This window comes from Zophobas morio, unplaced genomic scaffold (genome assembly GCF_036711695.1).
Source record: "Zophobas morio isolate AGI-343-1 ecotype UQ-CSIRO unplaced genomic scaffold, CSIRO_AGI_Zmor_V1 ptg000012l, whole genome shotgun sequence".
Taxonomy (NCBI): domain Eukaryota; kingdom Metazoa; phylum Arthropoda; class Insecta; order Coleoptera; family Tenebrionidae; genus Zophobas; species Zophobas morio.
In genome coordinates this window covers 23,165,525-23,189,868 of record NW_026972117.1, presented here as the reverse complement: position 1 = coordinate 23,189,868, position 24,344 = coordinate 23,165,525, and the positions used below count along the sequence as shown (strand labels likewise).

The following is a 24,344-nucleotide window of genomic DNA, read 5'->3' as shown; positions in this document are numbered from 1 at the left end:
TTAATTTTTTTGAGTCACCCTGCATATGCAAATCCAAAAATATGATTGGAATGATAAATCACAAGCACAGACTCATCATATTTTGTACATTTTAGATACGATTTATTCGGCAAACTTTTGAGCTGACGTCATCAGTTTTTTGTAGAAGATAACCAAATATATTTTGACTAAAAATTTATTATGCTCTTTATAACCTTAAAACATCTGCAAGATTTCAAAGCATTCGGTTTTGTAGTTCCTGATTAAATCAATAAAATAAGTTTACTCATTCATTAATTTTTTTGAGTCACCCTGTATATGCAAATCGAAAAAAATTGAATGGAATGATAAATCACAAGAAGAGACTCACCATATTTTGTACATTTTAGATAGGATTTTTTCAGCAAAATTTTGTGGTGACATCATAAATTTTTTAGGGGGGACGACCAAATACGTTTTGATCAAAAATTTACCATGCTTATGATAATTTTAAAATATCTTCAAGATTTCGAAGCATTCGGTTTTGTAGTTCCTGAGTAAATCAGTAAAATAAATTTACGCTTTCATTTATTTTCTGGAATCACCCTGTATATGCAAATCCAAAAAATATGAATGGAGTGATAGATCACAAGTACAGACTGATCATATTTTGTACATTTTAGATATGATTTATTCGGCAAATTTTCGAGCTGACGTCATCAAGTTTTTGGAGGGGATAAGCAAATATATTTTGACTAAACATTTATTATGCTCTTTATAACCTTAAAACATCTGCAAGATGTCAGAGCATTCCGTTTTGTAGTTCCTGATTAAATCAATAAAATAATTTACGCATTCATTAATTTTTTTGAGTCACTCTGTATATGCAAATCGAAAAAATATGAATGGAGTGATAAATGACAAGTACAGGCTCAGCATATTTTGTACATTTTAGATATGATTTATTCGGCAAACTTTCGAGCTGACGTCATCAAGTTTTTGGAGGGGATAAGCAAATATATTTTGACTAAACATTTATTATGCTCTTTATGACCTTAAAACATCTGCAAGATTTCAGAGCATTCGGTTTTGTAGTTCCTGATTAAATCAATAAAATATATTTACGCATTCATTAATTTTTTTGAGTCACCCTGTATATGCAAATCCAAAAAATATGAATGGAGTGATAGATCACAAGTACAGACTCATCATATTTTGTACATTTTAGATATGATTTATTCCACAAACTTTTGAGCTGACGTCATCAAGTTTTTGGAGGGGATAAGCAAATATTTTTTGACTAAAGATTTATGATGCTCTTTATAGCCTTAAAACATCTGCAACATTTCAAAGCATTCTGGTTAGCAGATTAAAAATTAAATTTCAAAATGTTGTTTTATAATTTTGATTTCTTTTCCAAAAATCTGGACGTTTCGGGTGAAAAGTCGATTCAGAGTTGTAAACTACATGTGTAGGACTATGTTATTTTATACAATTGAAAACCCATTTACTATGTACAATTTTGAAGTGACGTCATCGCATTAGTGGTGGGGATGATTAGACAAATTTTGGTTAGCGTTTAACCATCTACATGATATTCTTAATATAAGTACAAAATTTCACAACAATCGGTCGAGTACTTTCGGAGATTATCTGTCTAATAAAAATCCGGGACAACAGACGGACAGACGGACAGACAGACGGAAATGGGAGACCTATTTCTTCGTCTTCTAGGGGTCATGAAAGATCGAGAAAACGTAAAAGTAGAGAGTCGGCCGACGGACTCGATTACAATACTTCCTTTGCTTACGCTCGGGAAGTAAAAAGGAATTAGAAATACAACAAAAATAAGACAACTAGCGGCACACTAAAAGAATAAAGGAACAGAAGTCAAAATTAAATACCAAAAAATTGATCCCCCAAAAAGTACAGTCGAACAAATATGGCTGGAAAAATTATAAAATTTAATTTACCAAATTTAAATTTTTAAAGATAAACCTTACAAGTTAAAATAAAGTATACGTGAAAGAGAATGCAATGCATATGTTTCAAGTGAGTTTTTGCCTAGCAAAATTTTGTGATGACATCATCAAGATTTTATCATGGACACAATCATATCAATTTGAATAGTTACAGTGTAATACTAATACTTAATAATAATAGTACTGTATACTCAAATTTTCGAGCCGTTCTTGATTTGATAAAAAAATATGACGTTAGTTGATGTTAGTTTGCTTAACTTGGGCTTATAAGGATAAGAATTCGACTACTGGAGAACCATATGCTGTACTGATGAGACCTACAATAAGGAGGTCGAAATTGCAGGCTACAAATTTTCATTAGGTGGTTCGAGCATGTATGCTATATAACAAATACCAGTTAACTAAAAAATTGGTATGAAGTTAGTAGTAAACAGTACTTTCCGCGCCCCTGGAGGACAGGTCAGTAACTACAGGTTCTTCCAAAATTATAAAATTTGGTTTGGCAAATTTTATTCTGTGAGAACCCTATGAGTTAAAAAAAGATAGGTGTGAACAGGTAAAAAATATCGTATACGTATGTTTCAAGTGAGGCTTTGCATTATGAAAATTTGACGTCACCAACATTTTTGCAAGGACACATATCAGGTTGAATAGGTGCAGTGTAATATTAATAATAACAGTATTATATTCTCTAATTTTCGGGAAAACGGAGTGAGCCATTCCTGATTTAATCAATAAAATAAATTGGCTCATTCATTTTTTTTTGTCACCCTTTATAAGCAGTTCTAAAAAATATGAATGCAGTGATAAATCAGAAGTATAAACTCATCATATTCTGCATATTTGTGTGAGGACTAATCAGTTATATTTTGATTAAAAATTTACTAAACTTTCGATAACTTTAATACGTCTCCAAGATTTCAGAGAATTCTGTTTTGAAGTTTCAAAATTATGTTTCAAAATATTGTTATACAGTTTTGATTTGTTTTCCAAAAATCTGGATATTTCGGGTAAAAACCCATTTACTATGTACAATTTTGAGTTGACGTCATCACATGGGGGTGATTAGACAGTTTGGTTAGCGTTTTACCATCTACACGACGTTCATATGACACCTAAAAATTTGACATCGGTCCGGTAGTCTGTCAACACAGACCTCGGACAAACAAACAGACAGAAACGGGAGACCTATTTTTGCATACGCTAACATGAAAATAGCCAATCGCCCGATGGACTTGATTACAATACTTCCTTAAAAAATTGGTCGAAAGTTGTTTCCACAGAACTTCACTCGCTCCTGAAGTACAATGAAACATTTTCGAGTTGAGTTTTTTCTTTACACAATTTTGTGATGACATCATCAACATGTATGTCAACATTGGTGCAGTGTAATACTAAAAATAACAGTACTGTATTTCAAAAAATTTCTGGGAAAATGGAGTGAACCTTTCCCGATTAATCAATAAAATATTAAATTGACCCATTCATTAATTGTTTTGAGCCATCTGTATAACCAAATATGAATACAGTGATAAATCGCAAGTAAAAACTCATCATATTTTGTACATTCTAGGTAGAATTTATTGGGTAAAATTTTGAGATAACGTCATCAATTTTTTGGGGGAATAAACAGATGTATTTTGATTAACAATTTACTATGCTTACAATAACTTTCAAACGTCCGCAAGATTTCAAAGTATTCAGTTTTGCAATTCTTGATTTATTCAATAAAATAAATTGACTGATTGACTAATTTTTTTGAGTCACCCTGCAGAACCAAATCTAAAAAATTGGTCTAAAGAGTTTAGACAGTACTTCCCTCGCTGTCGGAAACGTGACGACTGCAAGCCTATTATGTCTTTTTTGTATTACATTTTGCAATTCTTGATTTAATCAATAAAATTAATTGACTCAGCCATTAATTTTTTCCAGACACCCTGCATAAGCATATCTAAAAAATATTAATGCAGTGATAAATCACAAGTATAGACTCATCATTCTTTACACATTTAAGCATTTTTTCAGCAAAATTTTTCGGTGACGTCATCAAATTTTTAGAGGGGATGAACAAATACATTTTGACTATAAATTTATCATGCCTATGACAACTTTAAAACATCTCCAAGATTTCAAAGCATTCGGTTTTGTAGTTCCTGATTAAATCAATAAAATAAATTCATGCATTCATTAATTTTTTTAAGTCACCCTGTATATGCAAATCCAAAAAATATGAATGGAATGATAAATCACAAGTACAGACTCATCATATTTTGTACATTTTAGGTGGGATTTATTCAGCAAACTTTTGAGCTGACGTCATCAATTTTTTGGAGGGGATAAGTAAATATATTTTGATTAAAAATTTATCGTGATTGTCATAACTGTAAACCATCTGCAAGATTTCAAAGCATTCAGCACAATATTGTTTCATAATTTTGATTTTTTTCCAAAAATCTGGGCGTTTCGAGTAAAAACTTAATTCGGTGTCATAAACGACATGTGTAGGACTATATTATTGTATACAATTTAAAACCCATTTACTATGTACAACTTTGAACTGACGTCATCGCATTAGTGGTGGGGATGATTAGACAAATTTTGGTTAGCGTTTTACCATCTACACGATTTTCCTAATATAAATAGAAAATTTCGCAATAATCGGTCCAGTACTTTCGGAGATTATCTGTCTAATAAAAATCCAGGACGGCAGACAGACGGACAGACGGACAGGCAGACGGAAACGGGAGACCTATTTCTTCGTCCTCTAGAAGTCATGAAAGGCCGAGAAAACGTAAAAGTAGAGAATCGGCCGACGGACTAAATTTTGCGTCCTAACAGTATAATTTTTACTTCTCGAGAGTAAGCTAAGGAAGTATAGTAATCGAGTCCATCGGCCAAATTGCCACTTTTATATTTTCTGGACGTGGCATGATCTCTATAGTACAAAAAAAGTGATCTCCCGTTTCCGTCCGTCTGTCCGTCCGTCCGTCCGTCCGTCTGTCCGTCCGTCCGTCCGTCCGTCCGTCCGTCCGTCTGTCTGTCTGTTTGTCTGGTGTCTGTATCCATTTTTATTAGACACGTAATCTCCGAAACTACCCGACCGATTGTTGTCAAATTTTGTATGTATATTAGGAATATCATATAGATGGTTAACCGCTAACTAAAATTTGGCTAATCTTGCCCACCACTGATGAGATGAGTTTTTTTTAATTTCATAAAATAAGATACTCCTGCCTTTGTTGTGTGTGAATCCGTGTCAAATTTTCACCCTAGATATCCAGATTTTTGGAAACAAATTCAAAACTGTATATGCTCTGAAATCTTGTAAACATGTCAAGGTTATCGAAATCATGGTGAATCGTTTATCCCCTCCCAAAAAATCGTGACGTCATCTCAAAATTTTGCCGAATAAATCCTTCCTGAAATGTGCAAAATATTTCGGCTGCATACTCATGGTTTACCAACGCGTTCATAGTTTTTAGAATTACGGATACAGGGTGACTCAAAGAATTAATGAAAGTGTCAATTTATTTTATTGGATAATCAGGAACTGCACAACCGAATGCTTTGAAATCTTGCAAACGGTTTAAACTTATTGTAAGCATAGTGCATTTTTAATCAAAATATATCTGTTTATCGCCTTCAAAAAATTGAAGAAGTCATGTCAAAATTTTGCCAAATTCAAAATATACAAAATACGATAAGTCTATACTTGTGGTTTATCACAGCCACCGCATTAAAAGTTTTTAATTTTTTTTTTATACAGGGTGACTCTTAAAAATTAATTAATGGGTCAAATTATTTTACTGAAATCGGAAACGGTTCACTCCATTTTCCCGAAAATTTGAGAATACAATAATGTTATCATCAGTATAACACGACTATCCAAAGTGATGTAGGTGTCTTTCCAAAAATGTTGATGACATCACCTTCTTTACGTTTCAGATTGTCGTTAAAAAAATAAAATTCGCATAAATAAGTTTTATAACTTCTCTAAAAAGCTGAGTTTGTTTTATTGTACTTCAAGGGTGAGGGAAGTTCTGTCGAAATAACCTTCGACCATTTTTTTACTGGTATTTATGTGCAAATATTATTTCTTGAAATTACGTCATCAAGTAGTTGGTGGGAATAAATACATAATTATATTAATCTTACACACACCCATTATACTATTCTAACTATAATGTTATTGTTTTCCTACAATTTCAGACAAAAAACAAAACGATTTTTGCAATAAATAATAAGAGGATCCGATCAGACATTAATTTTTTGAGAAGAGTCAGTTAAAAATTTCTGACAAATTTGCTTAAACTCTTTTTTTCATGGCTTATATCGAGCGAGCAATATAATTTGTAATCGAGTCATTTGTTGATTTTCATTTGTTTCGGAAAAGTCACGTCGATGATTGATCCACATAGTACATAACTTCAAATAAATTAAATTGACAGATGGAAAGAAAAAAATGGCGTGAACTCAGAACTGAATTTGAATAATGAATGATTAACCATTTAAATGTTCAGATTTTTGATTTAGTAAAACTCATCTTTTTTTTTTAACGTATCCTGAAATATGGGGGCGAATTCGGTGAATATAATTCCACAAAAACAGACCACAGTAAAGGAATCGACCTTTAAATCGATGATGGTTTGATTTCACTTTAATGAGGTAAATCGACTTGTGCAAACACATTTTTCAGCCAAAAACAAACCAAAATTTTGAATTTTCATTTATTTTTTAATAAAAAAAAAATGACACTTAAATTCACAATTAATTTCCATTAGAGCATTAAACACTATATTTAAAGTCCCTATTCACAATAAATGTTGCAAATGTTCCCCATTTTCTTGAAAACACAGCAAAACTCTTCTTCAAACTGCATCAATGACATTGTTCAATATAACCTCATTGTTGTTTATTTCGTTGTTTTTTTTCAGTTATTCTGTTCCTTAAATCTTCCAAATCATTAGCAGGAGTACAATAAATTGTGTTCTTTAAATGCGGCCAGAGAAAAAATCAGCAGGTGTAAGATTACATGATCTTGGGGGCCAGATATGTTCAGTATTTCGACTAATAACTCTTTGGTCAAAAAACTCTCGTAATGGTTGGAAAAAACCAAAAGCTAATTCATCATCATGGAGTTCTCTTCTGAATGGCCCCAAAATTTCTTCCAGATATCAAATAGAAGTTAAATTGCCTAAAAAATGATAAGTTGAGGAAGAAAGTTAAAAAACTTTGGTTTTCATTTTCTTACCATTAAAAAAGAATGGGCCTATGATGCGTCTTTGGCTAATTGCAGCCCAAACACCAATTTTTTGTGCATGAAGTGGGGCCTCAACATAAAAAGGTGGTTTCTCTTGGCTCCACATTCGCATATTTTGGGAATTAACATAACCACTCACGTGGAACCAAGCTTCATCCGTAAAAAATGTCTTCTCTAGCAGTTCATCATCAAATGTGTTCAAAAACCACTCACAGTATTCACGTCTGATTGGAAAATTCCCCTCATGTCATTCTTGCACACATTGTAATCGATAAACAAATAATCCCAAGTCTTTTTCAATATTGTTCGGCAAGTGCACTACGCTTTAATGAATTGCAAAAATTAGCATAATCCACAATATTGTTTGAAAATTGCTCTCTAAATTCGGTCCACGTGTCAGGAATTAATATTGCCATTGTCCGTCGATTTTTTGACCATTTCGAAAGTAAGACTCAATCATAAAAGTCTTATGTTCCAATGTAAAAGCCATTTTTCATCAAGTTCTTGAATTTGTTGAAAATTTAAGCCAAAAAACGGCCCAAAATGAACACAAGTTAGTTCTGAAAAGAACTGTTTTTTTAAAAGGATTTTCAGTACGAAACACAACAAAAGCAAAAAATCATTCGTTACGGCCCTTCAGTTACTTAAAGAATTCAGAAAAAGACACAATTCAGTTCGAAAACACTTGGAAAACACCATTGATGTGGAGGTATGGATGGCGCGTTCACCTCGATTAGCATGACTGTTATTGAATCCAACCAAAGAGAGAGATGGGCTGTTGTGAAGTCACATATGTGCGCAAAGGAGAGTAAATTTGACCACGTGACGAGGGGAATAATTAAGCGCAAAACCATTACATTAAACGATTTTATTAAATAAAATGCATATAAAAAATGATGTCGGAGAACTTATATCTGTTTTAGTATTAGTAGTACATTAAAAAATGTAGTTTGAATGAATATGAATAGAACATTGTTAAAATAATTTACCCATATATAGAAAAAAATTGTTTTTCAACTTCAAAGGAATTGTAAAGAATTGGCAATTTATAATTAATTAGTGACTTTTCTTCAAACGTCAAAAAAACATTAATTTTTACTGTACTAATTAAATGAAAACAAGTAACCATTTTTAATCAAACGCTCTTCACCCACACACAAAAAAAAGTCCCGCCGTTTACCAATGAGTGTACGGTATGTAATTCTTTAAATGGCTGTTTGGAATATTTGAGAAATAGAGACCAAAGAAGGTTACTTACTAATGTCAAGTATTTAATTTTCATGTACATACATTCTAAAATTTATTTAATGTTTTTATCGGATTTTGAAAAAAAAAATAGTTTATTTTATTCGAAGACAACTGACTTTTCGTGGCGTGCCTGTAAATTTGATAGCTGAGCCTGTTTCTGAAATAAAATAACAAGTCCCCCCAAATGGCGCAGAAAAGTATTTTCCTGAGAGGCAGAAAAATACACTCCCAAATGAAATTAACACAACAATTGATTTTGCAAATTAACTATGAGTGAGTTTCTGTAAGCGACTGTAGCGTTTATATCAGAGTAAAATAAAGATGAAACGATCAAAAACAATTTTTTTTCAAAGTTTTTTTTAACAAGGTGACTCGGAAAGTTAAAAACAGAAGGGATCTTTTTTCAGTATTTTTCTCCCAAACTGATGTATAAAATCGTCAAAATCGTCAGGAGAAAAATGGTCACTACAAATTGCTGCAGAACTACCTGGTGTGTAGTTTTTTCTTTTCATGGCAATTACCCATTTTTTTTAATTCAGCATCCTTTGGGAAGCTGAAAAATAACTATTGTGTATGCACATCCATGCAAAGAGGTAAAAAAATACCAGCGGAAGGAAATGCCGCAACTTTTTTTCACTCTATTATTGCAGCCGTAAGCAGTACAAGACTTCACAATTTTCGTATGTAGATTTTACGAATTAAAGAAAGTAAAATGTACAGTCATACCCAAAATTTATTTTTAGTTGTCATTCATTACATGCAATACTAAACTATTTTTTTTTAAAACCAAACTTATCTAGCAACTATCACCAAAAAATAAAGTTCAACCAACTAAAACAATTATTAAACACTAGAATATTAAAATATTGTAAAAATTGTCTAAAATAAGTTCCAATTAGCACAAAAAAACCATCGAAAAGCAACTAAAACCACTAGCACAACACGTAGCGTAAACACACAAACGATGAAATATGCCCCTGATCAGCTGATTTTGCGTCTTCCCTCTCTCTCTTTGATTGGAGTCAATGTCGAATGCAAACGCGCCATCCATACCTCCACATCAATGGAAAACACAACCAACTTAACCTCAAACGTAACGAGCAGTTGAACAGTGGTTCAAGTTACATCCAATATCGGTCAAGGTCTTACTGCGAATACCACAGGCGAATACATATTCAAATCATGTAAAAAATAGGGATGAATTTTAAAAACTGCAGAATTGCAAAACTGAACGACTCGGTACAATTTAAAATTTTTAGCATTCATTTTAATAAAATTTCCAAAACCCATTAATGCAAGTAAGCGGCGGAACTGTAGACATCATTAATCGTCAGAATTTGGTAAGACACACGTACCCTGTTCAAATGTTATTTCAAATGTAACTCGATTACAAATTATATTGCTCACTCGATACGTCCGGATTATTAAACCTCATATAAAGCAGCACACCATGCTACACTATTTAAATGAGGTTTAGTTAACAACATTTTGAGATATATTGATAAATATTTTCCAGGGCACAAACGGATAATCGTTCCTTGTTCCATCTCCATAAAAAACTAAATTCAAAATTTTTAAGTCAATGGTACGATAGTTTCAGAGATTACAACAGAGTGATCAACAAATATTATTTCAGTTGGTATAGTTTTCGAAATTTCAGTCTACTATAAAATTTTATTGAGAATAACGAGACAGACAGTGGTACAATGGTAAGAAATATTTATGGGTTACACCAGTTCACCTGAATTTGTAGGAGAACATTTAGCAGGTACTTGTACTCATAAAATAATGGTCATTTTCGTTCGTGAGTAACGATGGTCCCTGTCCGAACCTGGATTATTCTGAATTCTAACATCTGGGATTACCGGCACGCGATAACTTTAAGTTGCAAATATTTCTTACTATTGTACTACTGTCCGTCTCGTTATTGCCAATAAAATTTTATAGGATAGAATAAAATTTCCAAAATTATAATAGAATTACCCAATTTTGAAAAAAACTTTCTTGCACAGCTATTGCCGAATCTTTTAAGCGTTCAAGATAGTTAGTTTATGGCATTTTAATACAATCAATAACAAATTTTTATTCACATTAAATATCAATTTCGAAAAAAGGGAGCAAAGTGATGTTACATTTGTACTAATTTGAAGCAAAATTTGTTGATACTAACTGAAAGTAATTATTGATGATCACGCTGTATTTCGTTCATTATTTCGTACAAGTTGTGAAAGAGCAAAAAGCATGGAATCACATGTTCGATAAATTTTTCATCCATTAATCCGAAACTGGAATTCTAGCAATAACGCTGCACTGTCAAAAATAAAGTCGAAATGAAAATAAAATAGTGTCATTTTACAACAAAGTACACAAGTTTTTGTTTATTTCTGCTTGTCATTTTTCAACTGATATTTCACAGTGCGACCCTTTTGGTCGAACATGTACAATTTATAATTTTAAGAGATGAAAGATAACAAACTGACTACGAAATAAATTAAAACAGTAATTGAGCATCGCTGTGGAAAATCAACTTCCATACAATCAAAATAGGTCGATTTTTGTTTTAATTAATTAGAGCGTTGTTATTTTCTAATAGTGAGAAGCTTATCGGTCCGTACCATTTTAATTCCCCAAATTAATTTAATTTATAACAAGATATAAAGTTAGTTAAGTAATCTTGTTAGTACAACTTTTCTCGTTTTGGGTTGCTTCCCCTGAAACCTCGTCTACTCCCTCCAATAATTTTTTCAGTCCAAAGATTATGAAAGAGTTTGCAAATTTCCAACATGTTTCCTTCCGATTCAACGATTCATGCACATTAAAGATAACGAACACCATTGTATAAATTTCTCATTAATAACGCCAGATTCTGGAGTTTTTATTTCTCTCGTGTGTTATTATTTCATGTCACATACATACATCATGAACAGCTACAATGGATATTATGATCCGTGAAATGTTTTCTTTCCGACATGACAATGTCATTTTAATACACACATTTATTATTGAAATTGTCTGTCAGTGGACAAAGAAATATCAATTTTCCAAACTGCCGCTGTTCAGGAATGCTGAATTCAGTATTTTTATTTCCATTTGCTTAACTGCGTTTAAATTATTATTTGATTGGAGATTTTAAACGGACAGTGTGAATTCGATGGAAGCTAAAATAATAATGACTGTAACGTTGCACATGTTTTTTTTTTTAATTTAAACTTTTAATTCTACAAACGATTTCAATTTGTAATGCATACTGCAATATTTATTCCTTTTTATAAAGATTATAACGTCAATCACTATGGCATTAGTCGCCGAGTTCGATGACGCGACTGGTATCAATGTGATTGATTTCATTTGCTAGCAACGTTCCATTATTTAAATTAACTCTCAAACCAAAAAAACGGTGAAAACGTGTGCATATATAAATATACGATATATCAAATATCACCAGTTTTAAAATAGTTCAGTGGTAGCAACACATAATAATTAATCTAATCTAACTTAACTTATGGTAGAAAATATATTATTGTGGTAAATAAATTAGCTTTATCTTTGAAAAGTGGAGATATTACTTTAGAATTTACTACAACACAGTGTACACTACATTTTTTGTTCTTTTAAACTGAAAGAATTGTTATCTTTACGTTCTAAAACTGGAAACACAAGAGATAAGATGTAATACATTATTTCCCATAAGAATCTCTTTGAACAAGTTTTCCCTTATCGATTGTACCACAAGCAACCAAATGTTTCTGTTTCCATTACGATTCTCTGAAGACCATGCTTCGTAAAGTGATGTATATATATCCACATTTAAATATACACAAATATGTAGATATTATATTTAAGTAATTTATTCCGGTCTGTTCTTGTTTTCAATAGGTAAAGATAACTAAAAGACTATTAAGGTTTATATTTAAAAAATAATAATCATTAAACACCGTATTAACAAGTCTATCAAGAGTAATTCTGAAAGTTGGAAGATTTTACGATTAGGAAAGTGGATAAAGTGGCAATAGAAATAAAACTTTTAACAACTGTAATTAACAAAAAAGTAGCAGGACCATTTCAACTACATTTGGGGATCTGTGAAGAGAAATTCACTTACCTCCGTAGTTTTAATGGCGTCGATTTATCTTAATTTAATTTAAAGCCAACAAAAGGTAAAATCAAGAGTTTGCTACAGATTGATGCCTCCTCTGGGTCTCAGAGCTAAGTTTAATACACAGAATAAAATACAATCCGTGTTCTTTGAATGCAAATTTCCATGTGACGGATTGCATTCGAGCTATTGCGCTTCAGTTTAATTCGTAAAACAATACAGGGGGAATGAAGCCACGACTAAATAAATTTATCTTCGCTGCACAATTCTCTGGAAATGGTGCCGAATTCGCAACTACCTAACAAGGATGACGTTTTTAAACAGATGACAATTGCGCATTAATTTTAGTTTTTAGAGTCGTAGTTTAATTGATAAGAGGTCAGCTTTAAACAAAGCTTCTTGCTGAGTTTTTCAATTGGGATAGCTGTCAAAAAACAGGAGATTTTTTTCCGCTTTTAGATCACGAAAATGGATTGCTAAAGAGTGAATACGGAAAAAGCTCTTGCGTTTAAAACCCACGGATCCCTTGCGTGATTTTTACCACAGGGTAATACATTGCTGTAGATTTAGTAGGATCTATTTTACAATTTATTATTTCCCAGAAGATTAAGTCTACATTTGAAGTGCAAATCAATCAAAATAGTTTTAATTACTTAAACAGTTTCATATTTTAATATAAAATATTGAATTTTTATTAAATAATTTACGATACCGCCTCATTTGTATTTCCACCTACAACTCGATTTTAACTGATACGATGTATTCGTAAACTATGAATAAATGTTCTCGTTTCACATTTATTACGCAAACTAGAAGAAGATAAATTCACCGTCTTCGAAAGATAAAGTTTTATCATTCCGAAATTAAGGTTGGAGACGCATCAATATTAAAATTGTGACAATTTATCATTCCTCTGTGCTTTTCGTTTTAAAGTACGTTACGTAATAAGTTTTACATTGATTGGGACAGAAGCTGGAAGTGAAGTTCTGAAGCTCGGAATTCTCTATAAAGTTATTTTATGAAATATATTGGAAATATCGCTTATAGACATTGTAAACACCTGAAATTTGTTTGTACTTTGTATAAACAGGTGAACCTTATTACACTTTACTTCAAAAGCTTGAGAAAGGTTGAACGCAAAGTATGTTATTTATTTCATGTAGATATTTTGTAAGACTTTCTCCTTCCACAACCTGTAGGCTGTAGATAGTCTTAACTTCGGATAATGAAACATTCTTTAACGCAGCAACCGACTGGTTATATTTTAAACTGGAATATTAATGTATTGCTAAGCAGTACAACGTCATTAGTTCACATTACTAAAATATCGTTAAAATTAATCTCAAAACCTGTGCGAAAATGTATTAAGCAAAATATGTATAGAGAATAAGAAATTATGGAATAAAGTAGTTAATCAAAATTACTCCTTTTTAGTTTTTCTTTCTACCTAAGAAGCGTATTTATTTATTAAACTATTTATTATTAAAATTTTATGCTAAGTAATTTTTTTGTTTTTCGTTTACAAACTTACTATGTATAATGTAATATTTTTCTTCCTCATTTATTTTTACAGTTTATCTCCTCGGTGCTTAATTGTCAATAATATTTATCTTCATTAGCAATAAAAACATTGGTACATCGAAATTTTTATTCTTCATTTCTCATGTTTCATGGCTCATCTCTCATATCTCATCTCTCGTTTCTTCCCATTTCTCACATTTTTCATTTTTCACAGTTACCATTTCTTCTCATTTCCTGTTTCCACTAATTTCTCATATTTCTTATTATTTGTCGTTTCTCATTTTCACAATTCATTCCCGCTTCAAATTTCTCATTTCACGTTTCTCGTATCTTTCGCTTTTGCAACTTTCCACTTCTTAAACTTCCATTTCTCATATTTCACACATGTTTCATACTTCACACGTTTTTCACATTTCCCATGTTTTAATAATAAAATAAATAAAATAAAAATGTTTTGTCTTGTGAGAAATGTTTTCTTATTTCTCACAAGAATATCATATATGTTCAGGAATATCTGGAGTGCAATTATATATCGTTGATTATGTGAGTTGATATTTATATTTTGATTGTGATTACGTATATCTTGATTTCTGGTTTGATATGTATATTTTGATACTGATTTTTGACGAGTTTATGGTTTTAACGTCCTTGGCACAATAAATGTTACTTACATATTGCTTATTTCAAATTTGTCATTTATCACGTTCCTCAATTTTCACAATTCCCATTTCCCAGTTTTCTCATTTTTTACGTTTCTAATTTCTCACGTTTACACATTTCTGATTTATTACGTTTTTAATCACAAATTTCTCACATTTCCCACTTATCACATTTTTCATTTCTCATATTTGTCATTTCAAAAATTTCTTATTTCTCACTTTTCTAATTTCCTTTCATTGCTCACATTCGTTATTTTTCACGTTTCCCAATTCTCACTTGTTCCACATCTCATGTTTCCCATTATTCTCCGTTTCCCATTTCTTATTTCTTCTTATTTCCCATTTATTCTTATTTTTCTTTTCTTCTGATTTGTAATTTTTTCTTTTTTCTCGCATTTACTCATTTCTCACATTTCTCACTTTTTCATTTTTCGCGTTTCTCATTTCTCATATTTCTGTTTTATCATAATTTTTAATGACAAATGTTTCACATTTCCTATTTAGCCCATTTACTATTTCTCAAGTTTCCCATTTCTCATTTCGTCCCATTTCTCACTTCCTCTCGTTTCTCATTTGAAACATATCACATTTCTTTTCATTTCTCACGTTTTCCATTTTTCATATTTCTATTTGTCATTTCCTCTGATTTCTCACGTTCCCTATTTCTAAGGTTTCTCAGTTCTCACGTTCCTTATTTCCCACGTTTCTCAATTTTCACTTTTCCCATGTCTTACGTTTCCCATTATTCTTAGGTTTCCCATTTCTCATTTCTGCTAAAATCTCATTTGTCTTCATTTCTTGTTTCTTTTCATTTCTCATTTTTTCTCTTTTCCACATTTTCTCATTTTTCATATTTCTTGTTTTTTCTCCTTATTTTCATTTGTTTTCATTTCCCACGTAGTTCATTTGTCGAGTTTCTCGTTTCCCAATTTTTGATTTATCAAATTTTTAATGACAAATTCCCATTTTACATATTTTCTTATTCTCATCTCTCTCGTTTCCCACATTTCTTATTTATCACATTTTTCATTTCTTCCCATTTTTCATTCCTAACGTTCCCTATTTCTCAGGTTTCTCAATTCTCACTTTTTCTATTTCTCACGTTTCCCATTTCTCGCATTCCTTATTTCTCACGTTTCCCATTGTTTGTACGTTTGCCGTTTCTTATTGCTTCTAACTTCTCATTCGTTCTCATTTCTCGTTCCTTCTCATTTTTCATTTTTTCATTTCTATTCATTTCCCAATTTTTCATTTCTCATGTTTCTTATTTCTCGCGTTTCTTATTTCCGACATTTTTGACATATCACATTTGTAATGACAAATATCTCACTCTTTCCATTTATCACATTTTCCATTTCACACGCTTCTCATTTGTCATTTTCCACATTTCTTAGTTCCCACATTTCTCGTTTATTCGCATTTCTCACTTCTTCTCGTTTCTCATTTCAAACATTTCTTATTTCTTTTCATTTCCCACGTTTCTCATTTTTCACATTTTCCATTTCTCATTGTCCCAATTTCCACATTTCTAATATGTCACTTTTCCCGTTTCTTCCCACTTTTCATTTCCTCTCATTTCTCACGTTCCCTATATATCACGTTTCTCAATTATCACTTGTTCTATTTCTCACGTTTGCCATTATTCTTACGTTTCCCATTTCTCATTTCTTCTAATTTCTCATTTGTCCTCATTTCTCGCTTCTTCTCATTTCTCATTTTTTCTCTTTTCTCACATCTTCTCATTTTTTATATTTCTCGTTTTTTCTCATTATTTTCATTTGTTTTCATTTCCCACGTAGCACATTTCTCGAGTTTCTCGTTTCCCAATTTTTGATTTATCACATTTTTAACGACAAATGTATATCGTTCCGATTTTACACATTTTCCTATTCTCATCTCTCTCTTTTCCCACATTTCTTATTTATCACATTTCTCATTTCTTCCCATTTTTCATTCCTCACGTTCCTTATTTCTCATGTTTCTCAATTCTCACTTTTTCTATTTCTCACGTTTCCCATTTCACATATTCCTTATTTCTCACGTTTCTCAATTCTTACTTTCTATTTCTCACGTTTCCCATTATTCGTACGTTTCCCGCTTCTTATTACTCCTAATTTCGCATTTGTTCTCATTTCTCGTTTCTTCTCATTTCTGATTTTTCTAATTTTTTCATTTCTATTCATTCCTCATGTGTCTCATTTCTCATGTTTCCCATTTTTCGCGTTTCTTATTTCCGACATTTTTGATATATCACATTTTTAATGACAAATATCTCACTCTTTCCATTTATCACATTTTCCATTTCTCACGTTTCTCACTTGTCATTTTCCATATTTCTTAGTTCCCACATTTCTCATTTATTCGCATTTCTCACTTCTTCTCATTTCAAACATTTCTTATTTCTTTTCATTTCCCACGTTTCTCCTTTTTCACATTTTCCATTTTTCATATGTCCCAATTTCCACATTTTCAATATCTCACGTTTCTCGTTTCTTCCCACTTTTCATTTCCTCTCATTTCTCACGTTCCCTATGTCTCATTTTTTCATCTCTATTTATTTATCACTTTTTTCATATCTCACTTTTTCTATTTCTCACGTTTCCCACTATTCTTACGTTTCCCGTTTCTCATTTCTTCTAATTTTTCATTTGTTTTCATTTCTTGTTTCTGCTCATTTCTCACTTTTTCTTTTTTCTTACTTTTTCCTTTTTTTTTTCTTTTCTTCATTTCTATTCATTTCTCATGCTTCCCATTTCTCGCGTTTCTTATTTCCCAAATTTTTGATTTATCGCATTTTTAATGACTGTCTCACACTTTCCAACTGTCACATTTTCCACTTCTCATGTTTCTCCTTTCCCACATTTCTTAGTTCTCACATTTTTATTTCTTGTCAATTCTCATTTCTTCTCGTTTCTCATTTTAAACATTTCCCATTTTTTTAATTTCATACGTTTCCCATTTTTCACATTTTCGATTTCTCATATGTCCCATTTTCCACATTTCTAATATCTCGTATTTCTCGTTTCTTCCCATTTCTCATTTTCTCTCGTTTCTCACGTTCCTCATTTCTCGCGTTTCTCAATTCTCACTTTTTCCATTTCTCACGTTTCCCGTTTGCCATTTCTTCTAATTTCTCATTTGTTCTCATTTCTCGTTTCTTCTCATTACCCATTTTTTCTTTTCTCAAATCTTCTTAATATCTCAGTTTGTTTATGAAAATTTCAAAAACCGGCTTTTACTACTGTTTTCAATGCAAAAAAACTTTATAAATCGTTTAGAAATATTGTAGAGTTTTTTGGTCGAAAATGAGATATACATCATACAAAAAGTAGGCTGTATCAAATAAGCTATTTTTACTGTACTTCCTGAGTGTAAGTAAGGAAAAGCTAGATGTGTTTTATTGTACTTCAGAAGCAAGGGAAATTCGGTCGAAATAATCTTCGATCAGTTTTTATTTCTCATCTTTTACATTTCTCACGTTTCTCTTTCTCGCTTTTCCCATTTCATACTTTTCTTATTTATCACGTTTCTTATTTCCCACATTTTTCATTTGTCGCATTTCTCATTTACCACATTTCTGATTTCTTCTCATTTCTTATTAATTCTCACTTTTCGTCTGTTCTCAATTCTCATTATAAATTTAAAGTTTTAAAATTTTAACCTACAGTGGACAGATAGAAACGTTTTACTGCTATATTTATTATGGGCTGTTCTGTGCTTCCAAAAACTAAATCATTTCAAATACTGCTTCATGTTCTCAAAAATGTCTTTTTTTTTCAGAACCATCATCCGATTCGTGTCCGCCACCTCACTTAGCTTTAAACGGTACTGAGACTGAACAAGGAGAGATTAGAATTCGAAAAGACTACACACACATTCGTGAAGTGAAATTTTCCGGTTCAATAGGTCCGCTTGGTGAAAAGCGCCTCTGCAAAATCAAATGTATCGGAGGCCAGTGGGTGGGTCCTCTCTGCGTAGATAATCACGGTAAGTTTTCTAAAGTAGTTCCTATCCTATAAAGGTGATGTGCTCCTTTAGTTACTGCTCTTACATTTCTTTAAACCAGCGTATTTGCTTGTTTTGTGAATACTGAAATCAATTTCAGTGTTTCGCTGTTAAATAACGTGCCGAGATGCGGTTCTGTATTCCGTGAAAAGGGAAAATTATTTTATCTGCTTTTAAACACGAAAACTTAAACAACGTTACGTTTAAACACGTAAAAATGTAAACAAAGCGCTACATTTATAAACGACGGTTTAGAAAGCCGTCTTTGTTTTATTAATGATTCTAAAAAGGCGGAGTTTTATCTATCGGGATAAAGTTCGATAAAGGTGCGAAATTAATCACAGTAGTCGATCGACCAGTTCGCCGCCAAGTTATTTTACAAACCAAGTTCATTTTTCAGTATCATCGTGAGGAACAACAGGACTGTATCTTAATTAACCAACGTCTAAGTAACCGCACAGAATTTGACTGAATGTTTAACAGTGCCGTTGGGCTAGGATTAGATTAAACAAGTCATTTAAACAGACATTCGACCAGAATAAGCTCCGATAAATCAAACGACCTAGAAAGAACTAGCTTCAGATAGGCGAACATACTATAGTTTAGCAGGTTTTGAGCACCCTGTAATTGAACTTAGAACAAAGATAGCAGATGGATGGCGTTACCGACTTATTTTAAGAATACTCGGAAAACTTTACCGCACGAAAAAGTTGGGTTTGGTTCAAATTTTGCTAAAATAAAAAGCACGCTCAAATAACTTCACAACCAAAACAATTTTGCGTAATTTTAACCACTGGAGTTATAAAGTTTTTAACTGTGTCAAAGTTTTTCACACAAGAAAAAATAATTAATCACGATACTAAAAAAAATCGTTTTTAGAAAAAATATACGGTGTTTTCCTATTAAGTTTCTGCCTACAAATACATCCTAAATGCTCTACATTTAGCTATTCTAAATATTTTTCAACATTTATTCGATTATAACAAAATAATATTATAGAGTGAGTGGTTCCACTAGATACCAGAAATACTGCGTTATTTAATTCACTATTCATGTCCATGTTCACGTTAATCCTATACCTACAGTTCCAGTCATTTTTCATTATTCGCCTTTCTCAGAGACAATCAACATCGTTTTTACTTATTCCTGTCATTTTAAAGTTTTAGTAGTGTTCATTTTTAATTTGTTGTTGCTGTACCATGTGAAACCTTGTTGTATAGAATTTATGATATTTCCTATGACTTCTTCAAGTGTGTCGTAGCTCACTGCAACACTTATATCATCATTCATCACCTTCTCCCATAAACATACCATGGGCATTTACATTCATATCAGTCTACTTTTAAAAGCAAGTTCCATTATTTTTGATAGGAGACAATACAGAAATTGGTCTGAAGTTAACGAAATCAAAATCATTGTTATTTTTCTATATGGGCACTACTTTTGCGGTTTTCCAAATAAGTGATTCAATCTCTTCCTCAGTAGTTGCAGTAAGAAAGAATGAAGAATTGTGATAAAATAAAAATTGTGATAATACATTAAAATTTATCGTTTAGGCCGCTTAGTTCCAACAAACTCTAAATCTAGACCAATTAAGATTGACTTAAACGACGAAGCGGATGTAAGCAAATTTATTCATAATGCAAAAGCTTTAAGACGTAGTCAGGATTATAAAAATATCTCTATTGCTTAAGACCGGACTCCCAAACAAGTAGAATCTTACAAACTAGTTAAGCAACACCTTAATGCTCGAATCGCTAACGGAGAGGACAAACTGAAAATCCGATACGTTAACGGAACTCCCACCATAGTATCTTTAAACTAACCGCCTCACCCAGTCACAGTGCTATGTTGCGTTGTTTTTATCAAAATGTCAGGGTGTTAAGATCTAAGGCTATTGAATTCTATAGTAATATTTGTAATCTCGACAACTACATCATAATCCTTTCAGAAACCTGGTTCACCAACGATATAGAGAGTAGTGGATATTTTCCACATGACTTTGTAGTATATAGAAAAGATCGCAACATTCAAGCGCTTAATGTAACTCGAGGGGGTGGTGTTGTCGTAAGCATTAGGAACACATTTAAAACATCACTTTTAAATCTATCTTCAGTTTACAATGTTGTACCTAGTATTGACGTAGTAGGTGTAAAACTAAATCATACACCAAATATAATTATTCTTGTCATTTATATTCCTCCACATACTTCGATTCAAGAATTTGAACTATTTTTTGACACGCTAAGTACATTAGATTTTCTAAATAATAATGATATAATTATAACAGGTGATTTTAATGTCCATGAATATATTCCTGGTGTCTCAAATCAATTTACTACCACTTTAAATAATTTTAAAGAATTTTGTAACCTAAATCAATACAACGAAATACTCAATACTCATAATCATATCTTGGACTTGGTCTTCTCAAATGTTCATTGTCAAGTTGAGGCGTCTGACCTACTTCTGGTAGATGAAGATTCTCACCATCCTCCCTTATGTATAACTCTAAGGACTTCAAGCTCACACCAACGTCAATTTCCTATGAACGACGAACTTGAACGTTATAACTTTAAAAGAGCAAATTTTCCATTACTATACGAAACGCTCTTGTCAACAAATTCACAAATTGGAATTTTCTACAAGGTAATTTAGACGTGGACCAAGCTTGTACACTCTTTTACGAAAAACTAAATCAGATTTTTGGCATTGCAGTGCCGAAATATAAACCGAAAAACTATTCCCGTAATAAATATCCGCCCTGGTTTGATAATGAAACTATAAATAGCATACGCAACAAAATAAAAGTTCTCAAATTGTATAAGAAGCATAGAACGGATTACAACTTTCACTTGTTCAAGTTTCATCGCCTACGGTGTAAAAAACTTATTAGCCTGTCTTATAAAAGATATATTCAGAAATTAGAGAATAATATTTCAAGTGAACCGAAATCGTTCTGGACATTTATTCAAAACAAAAAAAGTGTACTCGAATAGCAGGTGTGATGAATTTGAATGACTGCGAACTGTCTTCTCCTAAGGCCATTGTGGATGCTTTCGCTCAATATTTTGGCAGTGTATATATAAAACATGACTCACAGTACAATTTTAATAATTTTCTTGAGGTTGCACCGCAGCTATTTGTCTCTGCAAGCCATATGTCTCAAAATGATGTATTTCTTGTCTTGAAGAATTGTAAACACACTTTTACTACAGGACCGGATGGCGTTCCTTGTTTTTTACTAAAGGATTGTGCAGGTGTCTTGGCTAGTCCTCTCTGTAAGTTGTTCAACTTTATCTTAAAACAAAATCAGATGCCCAAACAATGGAAAAAAGCATTGGTAAGCCCCATATTCAAATCAGGTGATATAATAATTATTAGTCTTTTGAGTAATTTTGCGAAAGTATTTGAGACTTTGCTATACAAACAGCTTTTTTCGTCCTTAAAATGTTACATGGTTTCGTTGAGAAAAGGTCTACCATAACTAATTTGGCTTGCTTTTCACAATACGTTTCTGATTCTATCGATAGAAGAGGTCAAGTAGATACAATTTACACTGACTTTTGTAAGGCCTTTGATCAAATCGATCACTTTGTATTACTAGATAAACTCCGCAGGTTTGGTTTTTCTGAATCCCTGTGTTAACTGTTTCTCTCCTATCTCACTGCTCCGGAGCAAGTAGTTAGATATCAAAACTTTTTTTCAAAAACCATTACATCTACGTCTGGAGTACCACAAGGATCTAATCTAGGACCGCTGTTATTTCTGCTGTTCATTAACGATATTGTTGAAAATATTACTTGTGAAAAACTATTATTTGCTGACGATCTCAAATTATTTTTAGAAGTTAATACTACAGATGATTACTTGAAACTGCAATATAACATCGATGTCGTGTTTGATTGGTGCAGTCAAAATCGGTTATCACTTAATAAAGACAAATGCTTCGTCGTCTCATATACAAGAAAAGTGGAACCTTTATTCTTTGGTTATAATATCAACGCAACTGTATTAAAACGTAAAGAGAGTTCAAAAGATCTGTGTATAATCTTTGATACCAAATTTAGTTTTTCAGAACATATTAATAATATAACGAGAAAAGCTTATAAGATGTATGCCTTTTTATACAGAAACTGCAATGATTTTTGTAACATAGAAACTTTAATTAATTTATACTATGTTTTAGTCAGGTCAGGTCTTGAATATGGGGCAATTATATGGTATCCGCAATACGACATATATATATAAAAAACTAGAATCAGTACAAGGTAAATTCCTAAAATTTTTATGTTTTCGCTTAGGTGGAGTTTACCCTGAACGAGGTTATGACCACTCTCAATTATTATTAAATCGGTTCAACTTCATTAGTTTACAAATTCGACGTAACCTCTTAATAGTGAAGTTTCTGTATAACTTAGTCAACAATAAAACTGATTGTCCGTTTTTGTTAAATAAGCTTAATTTTATTGTTCCCCGTATTAATTCAAGACAAAATTTGACGTTTTATACTTTTTCTTTCAAAACTAATATTTTACGTAGGTCTCCAGTTAATGTCAGAATCGTTTAACAAAATTTCATTGTTCTGCGACATTAATGCAGATTCATTTAATGTGATAAAACAGTCATTGTTGCGAGTTTAGGTAGGTACATACATGTTTATTTTTCATTTTTAACTTTTATTAAGTAGTAATTTGGTTATAATATTAGGATCCTATATATAGTTTGTTTAATTTATTTTTTTGTAAGCATATCTGCCACACTTTATTACACAGAGTTAAGTTAATAATTTTTCGTGTAATTGGGTGATGTATTTCCTGTTGGAAATAAATTTATTTATTTATAAAATATGTTAAAGTTTCGATACATAAGAATGAAAAATATTGTCATAATGAGCGGGAAAAACATAGACACAAACGATCCAAATGTACTAACACAGGAAATTAAACAATTAATGAAGTAATCAAATAAGACATAAAACTTGCCATGGAAATGGAAAAAGAAAAAGAGAAGATATTGAGGAACAACAAACAAAGCAAAATTAAAAGAATTAAGAACAAAAAGAATATACATCAATGAAGGTTTAATAAAAAGTGAAAGGAAAAATGTGAAAATAAATTAAAATAAAATTATTGTAGACGGAAAAACTTAGAGGTGGAATAAAAAGAACGAGAACTTGGAACAAACAGAGATAAAAACGAATAAAAACATTGAAAACAACAGAACCGACCAGGCATGAAAACGGACAAACGAAACTGAAAACATTGGTCGACGGTTATTTCGACAGCACTTCCCTCGTCTCTAAATAAAACTATTAAAACAAAATCAGCTTTTTCGAAAAATTATAAAATTTGATTGATTATGCGAATTTAATTTTTTTTATGAAAACCGTTATAAGTTAAAATAAAAATATGTATGTAACGTTAAGATAAATGTAAAGAAGCGTGCTGGGCGTACCTTTCAAATGAGTTTTTCGTTAACGAAATTTTGTGATGACGTCATCAACATTTTTGCAAAGATACATATATTACTTTGGATAGGTGCAGTGTAATACTCATGATAACAGTATTGTATTTCCAAATTTTTGGGAAAATCTAGTGAGCCGTTCCCGATTT

At 31.7% G+C, this 24,344-nt stretch overlaps 1 protein-coding gene across 1 annotated transcript in view; it reads left to right on the top strand.

Moving 5' to 3' along the window:
* LOC135128038 (locomotion-related protein Hikaru genki) overlaps positions 1-24,344 on the top strand; it is a 282,123-nt gene that overhangs the window by 140,421 nt on the left and 117,358 nt on the right. Inside the window, exon 2 of the mRNA XM_064054842.1 lies at positions 18,505-18,711. Coding sequence (XP_063910912.1) covers positions 18,505-18,711 — 207 coding nt within the window. The remainder of the gene's footprint in view (positions 1-18,504; positions 18,712-24,344) is intronic.